General features: G+C 52.3%; 1 protein-coding gene and 1 non-coding gene across 3 annotated transcripts in view; both read right to left on the bottom strand.

Annotated features, from left to right (window-relative positions):
• Positions 1-12811, bottom strand: part of PNKD (PNKD metallo-beta-lactamase domain containing) — a 77132-nt gene that overhangs the window by 15342 nt on the left and 48979 nt on the right. The window contains exon 1 of one of the 2 annotated variants that reach the window (XM_035305670.3): positions 8351-8535. The exons of the other annotated variant lie outside the window; for it this stretch is intronic. Within the exon in view, the coding sequence (XP_035161561.1) occupies positions 8351-8514 (164 nt within the window). The 5' untranslated portion in view covers positions 8515-8535. Of the gene's footprint in view, positions 1-8350; positions 8536-12811 lie in introns of those variants that run through there. 2 annotated transcript variants of the gene reach the window in all.
• Positions 2240-2340, bottom strand: LOC144576853 (small nucleolar RNA U13). The gene has a single exon (XR_013519457.1). It is a non-coding gene; the product is annotated as a small nucleolar RNA U13 (small nucleolar RNA).

The following is a 12811-nucleotide window of genomic DNA, read 5'->3' as shown; positions in this document are numbered from 1 at the left end:
CTACCTCCGAGGTTCAAGTGATTCTCCTACCATAAAGAAAAAGTTTCCTAATTGGTCCTCTGGGACCCAGGTGGGAAACAGAATAATCATTCTGCAAGGTAGAGAGCAGCCAGCCTGGGCAAGTGGCAGCTGCCTTAAAGGGCCCTCCCTGCGAGGTCACAGCTGCAGACAGGGCAGCAACCCATTGGAGGGTCGAAATGCACCTTCCACTCCTGGCCTCAGTGAGCCAGCAGGTGACCTCTCTGGTATCTGAATGTGAGCCTTCAGCCTCAGGGGAGGCCATATGGGACAGCTGGGGACAGTGAGCCACCACCCCCCAGACGCCCCTCCCTCTGGCACACAGTGGAAAACACATAATGAAGCTCTTCTTTTCTCCTCCATGGGGTCATTTCACCATCCTTGGCAGCCCTGAGAAGCCTGAAGGCTTTTAAGCCTCTGTCCCAACTGGGTCCAGGGCCGGCCTCAGGCCAGGGGGAGTAGGAGGGAGGGTGGAGAGCAGGGAACAACATAAAGGGGGCTCTGCCTCCAAAAACATGACCTGGAGGCCAGGCACGGTGGCTCATGTCTATAATCCCAGCACTTTGAGAGGCCGAGGTGGGTGGATCACTTGAGGTCAGGAGATGGAGACCATCTGGCTAACACAGTGAAACTCCATTTCTACTAAAAATACAAAAAATTAGCCAGGCACCTAAAATGTAATAAAAAAAAAAATTAGCCAGGCATGGTGGCATGTGCCTGTAGTCCCAGCTACTCGGGAGGCTGAGGCAGGAGAATCACTTGAACCTGGGAGGCGGAGGTTGCATCGAGCCGAGATCATGCCACTGCTCTCCAGCCTGGGTGACAGAGCGAGACTTTGTCTGAAGAAAAAAAAAAAATGACCTGGAAAGCTCCTATCACCAGGGTCACCTGCCTTGACTCCTCCCTTCCTACTGTGCCCCCTAAATGGCCCCCGGACCACACAGGGCCCCTAACTCCACTGGGACCCAGCAGGAAGCCAGGGACTTGCTCTGGCTTCTCCCTTTGTGTGCCCAGGCTCTGCATCTCACCAGAGAAAGGGCGTTCCTAATGAAATGGAACTGGAAATGCCTGTCTGAGAGCTGGGGACACAGGGTTCTATGCGACCCGGAGTCTGCTCAGAGGCCCCTCAGGAACACAGAGAGCAGCTCCATGTCTTGTGCGTTCTCAAAACTGAATGCACAGGAAACTGAAGAAGATAATGAGACAGCTAAAAAGCCCTTGAGGGTGAGGGTTTCCCGAAGCTGCCAGCACATCCGGGGGCAGGGGAGACTTCCTCATGCCCAGGAGAGGGACAGGGCTGCCTACAGTCAAAACAGGAGATCACAAGGTCAGGGTCTGCCATTGCCCTGCCCATCCCTGGATGGCTTCTTCCCCAGACTTCTCAGCCCTGTCCATGGGGGAGCGGCTACTGAGGGCTCTCAGCTAGGGCCAGAAGCACAGTAGGAGTGTCTCCGCCCTGGCTGGGAGGCCTTGGCTAGTTCTGTCTCCATGCGTGTGATCCCACCACGGCCCACCAAGGGCTCTGGGCTTTGGATTTGGTTTGTTTCCTGTGGCTTCCTCTTCTCTCCTCGCTCATCCCAATCCCAGGCCTTCCTGATTCAATCCTGCTCCCTGAGCCGGGCTTCAGGGTCCCGAAGGCCCCCAAGGACACAGGGTTCTACTGGAGCCAGGGTCTGCTCCGAGGCCTCTTAGTTTTTGCTTGTTTGTTTGTTTTGAGACAGAGTCTCGCTCTGTCAACTAGGCTGGAGTGCAGTGGTGCAATTTTGGCTCACTGCAACCTCTGCTTCCCAGGTAAAGTCTCAGCCTCCCGAACAGCTGGGATTATAGGAGTGTGTGACCATGCCCAGCTAATTTTTGTGTCTTTTAGTAGACATGTTGTTTCACCATGTTGGCCAGGCTGGTCTCAAACTCGTGGCCTCAAGAGATCTGCCTGCCTTGGCCTCCCAAAGCGCTAGGATTACAGGTGTGAACCACTGCACCCAGCCCTGAGGCCCCTTAGGAACACAGACAGGAAGTCTGACCTGTGAACACCTAACTCCAGAAAAGCAAGAACATGCCCAGGAAACTTGAAGAGGGAAGACAGTGCCGGGGGCAGTCTGGAGACAGGTTCATTTTAACTGAGGAGGCTGGGCCAGCCTTCATGGAAAAAAGGGCACCTGAGCCAAGCTTTTCATTCATTCATTTATGCATGCATGCATTCATTCAGAAACTTTTTCTTTCACATCAGAGGGATACTGTGCTGACATCATCACAAGGTTTGGGGGAGGCGCATCTTACCTATGCATGTGAAAACCCGATCACACTTAGAAGCTACAAAAAGATCATTCAGAGGCATTTCATAAGGGCCACCGAGGTGCCAGGCACTGTTCTGGAATCTGGGATACAGTCCTGAACAGTTTCTCCCCCTGTGCAGTCATGTTTTGGTTAGGGGAAAAAAACAATCAACATGCAGTGTGTCCCACGGTGATGTGAACTAGAGGGGACATAAAGCCATCGAAGGGACAGGGTGCAGAGGGTGGGGCTATTTTTATGTGGGGTGGTCAGGGCAGGGCTCTCAAGGCAAAATTTGAGCAGAGACCTGAAGGAAGTGAGGCAGCAAGCCATGTGAGAACCATAGAAGGCACCAGGAGAGGCCACCAGCTGTAGCTGAGGCAGAGGAGCAGGCTGAGGGGTGCTAAAAGATGTGGTGGGGAGGCCGGGTGTGGTGGTGTGTGCCTGTAGTCCCAGATACTTGGGAGGCTGAGGCAGAAGAATTGCTTGAACCCGGGAGGTGGAGGTTGCATTGAGCTTCCATCACACCACTGTACTGCAGCCTGGCGACAGAGTGAGACTCTGTCTCAAAAAAAAAAAAAAAAAAAAAAAAAAAAAATTGATGCAATGGGGATGGGCAGGTCACAGAGGGCCCGGAAGCCATTCTTCAAACAGACTTGGACTTCATGAGAGGTGGGAAATTGCTGGAGGAGTTTGAGCAGAGAAGCAATCCGTTCCTGGCTTAAATAACAGTTTTTGTTTTTGTAGTTTTTGTGATGGAGTTTCATTCTTATCACCCAGGCTGGAGTAAATGGCGCAATCTCGGCTCACTGCAACCTCTGCCTTCTGGGTTCCAGCAATTCTCCTGCCTCAGCCTCCCAAGTAGCTGGGATTACAGGCACCCCACCACCATGCCTGGCTAATTTTTGTATTTTTTGTAGAAATGGGGTTTCAGTATGTCGGTTAGGCTGGTCTCAAATTCCTGACCTCAGGTGATCCACTGCCTTGGCCTCCTAAAGTGCTGGGATTACAGGCATGCACCACAGCGCCCAGCCTAAATAACAATTTCATTTGGGTTGCAGTGTGGAGAATGAGCTGGGGTACAAAGACAGAAGGCAGCAGTGCATCTAGGAGGCTGGGTGAGAACTGACCTGGCTGGCCCAGGGTGGTGGCAGTGGAGGCGGGGAGAAGTGTTCAGATTCTGGGTATGGTTGAAGGTGAGCTTTGGGGATGCAACAGAATTTGTCAGTAGAGATGTAGGGAGGAAGGAAGGCTAGACAGATGAGACAGAAGTGCAGGAAGAGCTCAGGCCTGGGGGAGATGAAACTGGGCAGGTCTGGAGCGGGTGTGGGAGGGCTGCAAAGGCCTGGGTGAGGAGTTGGGGGCTCCATTCTTCCGCAGTGTGGCTTGCAGAAGGGAACACTTGGTCAAAGGCATGCTTTGAAGACCAGCCAGGCAGCAGGGAGAAGCTGTGTGTGGCGGGGGGAGAGCAGAAAGCGGCAGGGGAGCACGAGGCTGTGGTGGGTGCTCCGGCCACAGCTCTCCACGGTCCCATAGGCCCCAGAAAGGAAAAGGACCCTGCTCCCCTCCTGCCAGGCTGTTACATGGATAGCCCAGCTCACTGCATTTACCTGACATTCCGGCCACTAGCAGGGGCTGGGAGGATTCATTCACTCATGGCCCATCCCTTCAGGTTCCTGCAACTCTTGAAATCAAGCTAGTGGGACTCACTGGCCCCAGATAAGGGGTTTCCTCTTGCAGAAGAAGAGCAAGCTAGGTCTGTCCCAAGGACGGTTTCGAGGGTCAAGAAAGACCTCCTGGCCGGGTGAGGTGGCTCACGCCTATAATCCCAGCACTTTGGGAGGCTGAGGCAGGTGGTCAAGAGATCGAGACCATCCTGGTGAACATGGTGAAACCCCGTCTCTACTAAAAATACAAAAATTAGCTGGGCGTGGTGGCGCACACCCGTAGTCCCAGCTACTCGAGAGGCTGAGGCAGGAGAATTGCTTGAACCCAGAAAGCAGAGGTTGCGGTGAGCCGAGATGGTGCCATTGCACTCCAGTCTGGGTAACAAGAGCGAAACTCCATCTCAAAAGAAAAAAGAAAGACCTCTAAGACCTCCTAAGGACGGTTTCAAGGGTCAAGAAAGACCTCCTATGCCTGGGAATGAAGAGGGGGCTTGGCCAGGGAGGGAAGGCTGTCACTAGGACTGGCTTTCCCCACAGGCCAGCTGCTACCCACCTCCTCGGCTCTGCAAGACGCTTCCAGATGTGCTTGTGTCCCACTTGCCTCCCCTCTGCAGACAGAGGCTCTCCTCAACTCTGTTCTGCAAAACCCCCACAACTACCCCTAAGAAGGCAAAAGGGCAACTGAGGTAGGAAGCAGAGGGCACGCACCAGCGAGTCCCACACTCCTGATCTGACTCCCCAGGCTTATCCTACTGCTCCTGGGGAGCTTGCCATGCCCTGCCCACTCCTGGGTTTGGGCCCTTGTTTATATCTGTTCGAGTGTGCTTCCCCCTTCCCTGGAGAACAGTGATCAGAACCTGTTCATATCTGGGACCCCACAGTCCCTACCCAGGGCAGCTACGTGTTCCCTGGCTAAATGAAGGGATGTGGAGTTTCCTGCTGGGTGATGGATAGGACATGCTTGGAAGACAGGAGTGGAATTATGTAAGGAAGCTCCAGAAGGACACAGGGCCATGGATCCTCCCCCATCTCCAGGACCCAGCAGGAACAGCTGCTAACATTTTCCCTTTGAGCCATGCCCAGGTGCGGTTCATGTGATCTTCACAGGAGCCCTATGAGATAGGCATCCGCAACCCCATTTTACAGATGCAAACAACGAAGGCACAGAGCAGTTATTTGTCCAAGGTCACATGGCTACTAAGCACCAAAGCTAGGACTCAAAAGCAGACTTGTTTGACCCCACATGTTGTGTGCTTAGCTACTACCCACACTGTCTCCCAGGCCCCACATGTGTCTCATACCAGGTTCACCTGGGGCCCCTACCCATTGTGCTTGGTTATCCTCATTCTAAGATGACTATAGTTATGGTTGAGAAAAGCCTTTTATAAAATTGCCAAATTGCCAAACACCAGGGATGTTGAATATTAATGATAACATGGCTAACCGCTCTCCTCCCCGAGAGGCTGGTGTTTCCATCATTTCCTTTCCACCCCCAACAGAATCCTCTATTTGCGATCCTCCCAGCCACACCTTCAGGTTGGTAGCGCATTCACTTTCCCCCTCCCGCATCATGTCCTGTCCCATCCCTTCCCCCTCCCTCCCCATCCTTCCTGGAGGCACCTCTAGCACCAATACCTGCCCATTTCCCCACTACAGTTTCCTGTAAATATCCCCTCTCCCTCCCAGCAGCCAGCAGCATCTCCCCCTGGGGACTGGACTGATTGTTTTGCAGACCATGTGGGGCAGGGTCTGGAATTCTGATTCCAGGCACACCCTTCTGCTCTGCAAATTTGGGGAGTGGATTCCAAGGCAACTTTGACATCCAGACATAGGAAAGCCTGTAGAAATACTGCATTTCAAAGAAGCTCTCTGATGATTCCAGTTTTGGGGATTTGGAAAATCCCAATTGCCAAGTTCCAGGCATACCCACACTCTCAAGATTCTGAGATAGTGATCCTGGCATTCTGATCTCGGATTCTAGTTCCTTATGGAAACTTCTGTTTTCCACTTCCTCAGGTCATTGATATGACCTCAAACTTACTAATTCTGAAAGCTAGAAGTAGCTTTAAAGATCTTTCCCCAGATAGGGCTGTAAAATTCCCAGAAATTTTGTGGGGAGAAAATGTTTTTATTAAAAATCCTGAATATGGGACAGGCGAGGTGGCTTACACCTATAATCCCAGCACTTCGGGAGTCCCAGGTGGGAGGATCATGAGGTCAGGAGTTCGAAACCAGCCTGGCCAACATAGTGAAACCCTGTCTCTACTAAAAATACAAAAATTAGCCAGGCTGATGGAGGATGCCTGTGTTCCAAGCTACTCGGGAGGCTGAGGCAGGGCAATTGCTTGAAGCTGGGAGGCGGAGGTTGCAGTGAGCCGAGATTGCTCTACTGCACTCCAGCGCAGGAGACAGAACAAGACTCCATCTCAAAAAAAAAAAAAAAAAAAAAAAAATCCTAAATATGAAGGTATCTAAATATTTTTCTCTTTCTTTTTCTCTCTCTCTCTCTCTTTCTTTCTTTCTTGAGATGGAGTCTAGCTTGTCTAGCTCTGTAACCCAGGCTGGAGTACAGTGGTGTGATCTCTACTCACTGTAGCCTCTGCCTCCCGGGTTCAAGCGAGTCGCCTGCCTCAGTCTCCCAGGTAGCTGGATTACAGGTATCCTCCACCACGTCGGCTAATTTTTGTATTTTTAGTAGAGATGGGCTTTCATCATGTTGGCTAGCCTGGTCTTGTACTCCTGACCTCAGGTGATCTACCTGCCTCAGCCTCCCAAAGTGGTGGCATTACAGGCGTGAGCCACCATGCCCAGCCTAAATTTTTTAAAAATTATTTTACTTTATTTTTTTTTGAAGAGTGGGACTGATGTAGCCAGCCTAAATATTTTTCAGTCTCATTATTTTAATGTAACTTGCAGAGCAATGGTAACTTACTTGGCGCATTATCTAAACTGTGACCAAGGTTTAGGATATTAGAGACCTGCATGCCCCAAAAGGCATAAACACAAGGTCTCCACCCCACCCTCCAGCACCATGTTTTTCTAGTTTTCCAGCTCACAGAGCCTTTATACCTCCATTTCTTTTTTTTGAGATGGAGTTTCGCTGTTGTTACCCAGGCTGGAGTGCAATGGCACGATCTCAGCTCACCGCAACCTCCATCTTCTGGGTTCAGGCAATTCTCCTGCCTCAGCCTCCCAAGTAGCTGGGACTACAGGCGTGCACCACCATGCCCAGCTAATTTTTGTATTTTTAGTAGAGATGGGGTTTCACCATGTTGGCCAGGATGGTCTTGATCTCTTGACCTCGTGATCCACCCGCCTCGGCCTCCCAAAGTGCTGGGATTATAGGCGTGAACCACCGCGCCCAGCCCTATACCTCCATTTCTTAGGCTGAGAGTGAGTGGATTCCTGGGCCTGAAGCTTCTGGGCTCGTGGCGTGGCCTGGGGAGGAGACGGTGAATTGCACAATGTCTGCTCGGAAGCTTGGGAAATTCCCAGGCTTAGGCTCTCCCCACAACCTGGCCTGTAGCCGGGGCTCTCAAAATTCCCATCCCCAACATCACTGTCCCTAAACTGGGACTTGAGGTCCTGACCCATGGCCCTTCTGGTAGTAGGAAGGGGACAGGGACCCTCGGAGGCTTGTCTTCTTCCCTGCCTCTCAGCATCTCTGGGGCTGAACAGTGCTTGCTAGTTACCACCTTTCCCTGGGGCCAGGAAGGAAGGGGTAGAGGGAGGCAGGAGGGCAGAGGGAGGGTCGATGCAGACAAATTACTGGAAAACCAGGCAGAGTCAGCTGCGTCAGATTTCACAGCGTGGGGCTTCCACATGGGCCAGGCTGGGGTTAGAAGGAAAGGGGCAGGCTGGAATCCAACAGGGTTGGGACTCTTGCTTGGGACAGAAGAACCTAACTTGACTGGTAAGGAGTTGGGTGCTGGGGAGTGGGACAGGGACGTACGGAAGGAGTTGGCGGTTTCAAATGTCAGACTGCAGACGGTGGGAGGCAGTCCTTCTCTCCGGCATTTGCCATCGGAGCCCGAGCACTTGCTGACCTCATCCCCGGACAGGGACGGTCTTTCCATTCGTGGCTCCTACACTACCCCCCTGTCCAGCTTCCTAGTCTCCAGCCCCTTCTGTGGCACCTTTCTCCAGATGCCTTTTCATGTCCCCTTCCGTGGCCACCCTGGCCCGCCTCTCTTATCCTCCTTCCGCAGCTTATCCCAATTCTCCAGATCCCCAACTCTGTGGCCCCTTCAGCCCGTCTCCTCGATTCCTGTTCCCTGAGACGGAGCCGAGTCCCAAACGCCACGCCCACCCCCAGTCCGGGCTCCCGCCTCCCAGGCCCCTCTTCCAGCGCGCCCGCCTCCCGAGCCCGCATGCATCGGAGCCCGGGCACTAACCCGATTCGGAAGAGTAACCGCTGGCTGTGCGCCATGAGCAGGCCGCGGAGGCCCGGCCGCGCTCCGCAGCCGCGAGGTTTCACGAGCAGGACGAAGACAAGGACGAAGAGCAGCCAGCTGCCGGCGACCCACTGCCACAGAGCGGGCCAGCCCTGCCAAGCCATGCCGGGGGCAGGCGCGCGCCCGCCGGGCGGGGCTGGGCGTTGCTAGGCAACGGCCTGGCGCCAGCCCCCCTGCTGGGAACCTGACAGCAGGCTGGGGGCGCGGGGGCGTTGTGGCCCCGCCCCGCCCATTGACCTCGTCTTCGGACCCGCCCCCTCGCCACCCCCGGCCGGGCAAGCACCCTGAAGGCCACCCAGCTTTGGGGGGCGGCCTTGCCCCGCCCCCGGCTGGCGGCCAGGAGGCGGGGCCACAGCCGGCCGCGAGCCTGAGCCGATCGGGGTCCACAGTCGCCAGAGCCCTGGGAAGGGGCTAGAGCTCGCAGCCTGTCCCTCCGGCTTCCCTGTCCAGGGCGCTGCTATACTTTCTCAGCTGGCAGGAACCTGAGAGATCATCTGGGTCAGCTGCCAGTCATTGATTCATTCATTCGCCGAATGACTTTTCTAGCTCCTCCTATGTACTCGGCACTCTGCCAGGCTGTGAGGAGGCTGCAAAGGTCAAAGGCACACCGTTCTCATTCCTGGAGCCCACAGCTCGGAATCTAGTAGGGAGACGAACCAAATAAGCAAGCAAACAAAATTCTATCTGTTTAAGCACACACATACAGATGTGCCTGATGACAAATTGTGGCAGGAAGTCAAGGAGGGGGCAATGACACGGAGCACGGAGAGGGCCAGCTTAGGTGGGGGAGGGCCTTCCCAGCAGGTGACATTTAATTCCTGCCCTGAAGGATAGGAAGAGACCACACAAGCTCTGGGAGAGCGACTTGACCTAGGTTATGCAGCCATGGGTGGCACAGAGGAGCCTAGGGCTGGGCATCCCGACTCCTAGGCCCAGGATGATTTCCACATCACTGTTCCCAGCCCCCTCACTGCTTCCCTCCTGACGGATTCTAGAAGTTGTTAAGGTCCCTGGAATGGAAGTAGGAGTAGGGCAGGCGTGGTGGTGGTGAAAACTACAAATTTAGGCACAGGGGCCAGGGCTGGGCTCATTTTGGCTCCAGCTCTAGCTCTGGCCCAGGACAGGAAAGGAAGTAAATGCTCTAAAGAGTGAGTCAAGCTCGGCTTGGCGCAGTGGCTCACTCCTGTTAATCCCAGCACTTTGGGAGGCTGAGGCAGGTGGATCACCTGAGGTCAGGAGTTTGAGACCAGCCTGACCAACATAATGAAACCCCATCTCTACTAAAGATACAAAAATTAGACTGGCATGGTGGGGGGTACCTGTAATCCCAGCTACTCAGGAGGTTGAGGCAGGAGAATCACTTGAACCCAGGAGGTGGAGGTTGCAGTGAGCCAAGATCACACCACTGCATTCCAGCCCAAGACTCCATCTCAAAAAAAAAAAAAAGTCAAGCTCACCTCTGCTGCTGCTAGGAGGTGCTGGGAGGTGCTGGGAGGGAGATGGATGAGGGATATGTTAAGTTATCTTCAAACTGAATTATAATTCCAGCACCTGAATCTGGGTTGAATTCAGAAAACCCAAGCAGACATGGAGTTTCTCCTATGTGGGTACATCTTAAGGGACAGAGCCTCTGGCCTGCTCCCTCCCTGTCTCCTTGTCTGTATTTAGGCTTCTTCTCAGTGCCTGGGGCATAAGGGCTGGTGTCACAGAGGAGGCAGAGGAGTGAGGAAAGTGATAAGCCAATTTGCAGATGGCCCTTGTAGGTTGCAGGAGTTTGTGTTTTTAAGTCTGTGTCTATACATGCAAAGCTAAGGGTCATGGGGCATCAGCGAAAGTCATTGTGTACACACCTCTCTGCAGGTAAGGCTGTGCTAGGCATTCTGTTGAGAAATTAAAATGCAGTCCTGTCATCTGAGATAGGAAATGCATGCTCAAGTATGAGCTTGCAGGGAACACAGAGATAACCGAATTCTAAATCTCAAGGCACACAATTAACAAGATCATACATGATAAATCCAAGATACATTTGATGAAATATGGAGTCATCCATGGCCTTGTTTATTTAAAGAAAGAAAGAAAGAAAGAAAGAAAGAAAGAAAGAAAGAAAGAAAGAAAGAAAGAAAGAGAAAGAAAGAGAAAGAAATATATGGGGTCAAGGTGGGACTGGGATGAGGAGTGAGGGTGTGTGTTTTAGGGAACTCATGCAGGCCCAGGGAGCTGTAACTCCCACCCCTAGACTGTTCTGAAAACTTTCAATGTCTGCTACAAGTCAGCTTTAGTTTCATCTCCTCTGCCATGAGAATCTTCTATCCCAGGCTGGGCTCGGTGGCTCACACCTATAATCTCAGCACTTTGGGAGGCCGAGGCGGGTGGATCACCTGAATTCGGGAGTTCAAGACCAGCCTGACCAACATGTAGAAACCCTGTCTCCACTAAAATTACAAAAAATTCGCCAGGCATGGTGGCGCATGCCTATAATCCCAGCTACTCGGGAGGCTGAGGCAGGAGAATTGCTTGAACCCAGGAGGTGGAAGTTGCGGTGAGCTGAGATTGCACTTCAGCCTGGGCAACAAGAGCAAACAAAACTCTGTCTCCAAAAAAAAATTACCTATCTATCCTATCCAGGCTGACGCCTTATTCTTAATCCTCATCTGCACTTTATACCCTAGAATACCTAACTACTTGTAGTTACCTAAACCTACCATATGGTTTCACACCCCCAGCCTTCGCACATGCTGTGACTTCTGCGTGGAGTGCCATTTATCCTTTGTTCCCCAAAGACTCAGATTGGGTGTGGTCTCTCCAAGAAAGCGCTTCTTCAACCCTCCCAGCACCTGCATGGGCTTAAGTGTGTCCTCTTTTGTGCCAACTCTGGGTCTTCTTCATACTTTTTCTTAAAAATAGAGACACAGGGTCTCACTCTGTCACCCAGGCTGGAGTGCAGTGGCACCATCATAGCTCACTGCAGCCTCAGATTCCTGGGCTCAAGCAATCCTCCCGCTTCAGCCTCCTTGGTAGTTGGGATTCCAGGCATGAGCCACGAGACCTGGCCTGTATATTCTCAAATAGCTAGAAGAGCAGACTTGAATGTTCCCAGCACAAAGAAATGATCAGTGTTGGCCGGGTGCAGTGGCTCACACCTGTAATCCCAGCACTTTTGGAGGCCAAGGCGGGTGGACGTCAGGAGTTCGAGACCAGCCTTGCCAACATGGTGAAACCCCATCTCTACTAAAGATATAAAAAATTAGCTAGGATATAAAAAATTAGCCAGGCATGGTGGTGGGTGCCTGTAATTCCAGCCACTCAGGAGGCTGAGACAGGAGAATCGCTTGAACCCAGGAGGAGGCAGTTGCGGTGAGCTGAGATGGCACCACTGCACCCCAGCCTGGGCAACAGGGCAAAAAAATAAAAAAAGAAAAAGAAATGATCCCCAGCACTTGGGAAGCCGAGGCGGATGGATCACGACGTCAAGAGATCGATTGAGGTCGAGATCGAGACCATCCTGGTCAACATGATAAAACCCCGTCTCTACTAAAAATACAAAAATTAGCTGGGCGTGATGGCTCCGCCTGTAATCCCAGCTACTCAGGAGGCTGAGGCAGGAGAATTGCTTGAACCTGGGAGGTGGAGGTTGCAGTAAGCTGAGATTGCGCCACTGCACTCCAGCCTGGCAACAGAGTGAGACTCTGTCTCAAAAAAAAAAAAAAAAAAGATCAATGTTTGAGGTGATGGATATGCTAATTACCTTGATTTGCTCATTACACATTATATACATGTATCAAAATATCACACCGTGCCCCATAAACATGTACAATTATTATGTGTCAACTATAAACAGTAATAAAAGCAAAAAAGAATAGGGCCAAGGATTTGATTTATTCATCTTCAACTCTCCAGTGTCTGGCACGATGCCAGGTACATATTAAATACTCACAAATGTTCTTAGAAATGTCAAACTCCTGACCATATCCCACAAGGCCTCTGCTTGATAGGGCCCCGCCTGTCTCTTCAACCTCCTCAGATGCCTTTCCCTTGTGGGATATGGTTAGGAATTTGACCACAAACTAGCCACACTTCGTCAGATGTGCCACACTCCTTCCCACCTCCGGGCCTTTGCCCATGCTCCCTCCCCTCAGAACACTCCTTCCCCAGTTCTCTGAATTGAAGGCAGCTTCTTAGCTGTTGGGTCTCAGCTTAAACACCAACCCCCTGTGTGGAAATAACCTGTATCTTGAGCTGAGCACTGGCTACATGACATATACTAATGGCTCTCAACAGGGAGGATTTTTTTTTTTTTTGAGACGGAGTTTTGCTCTTGATGCCCAGGCTGGAGTGCAATGGCGCTATCTTGGCTCACTGAAACCTGCGCCTTTCAGGTTCAACCAATTCTCCTGCCTCAGC

The sequence above is a fragment of the Callithrix jacchus genome, chromosome 6, assembly GCF_049354715.1.
Source record: "Callithrix jacchus isolate 240 chromosome 6, calJac240_pri, whole genome shotgun sequence".
NCBI classification, from domain to species: domain Eukaryota; kingdom Metazoa; phylum Chordata; class Mammalia; order Primates; family Cebidae; genus Callithrix; species Callithrix jacchus.
This window is presented reverse-complemented; position numbering and strand designations above follow the sequence as displayed.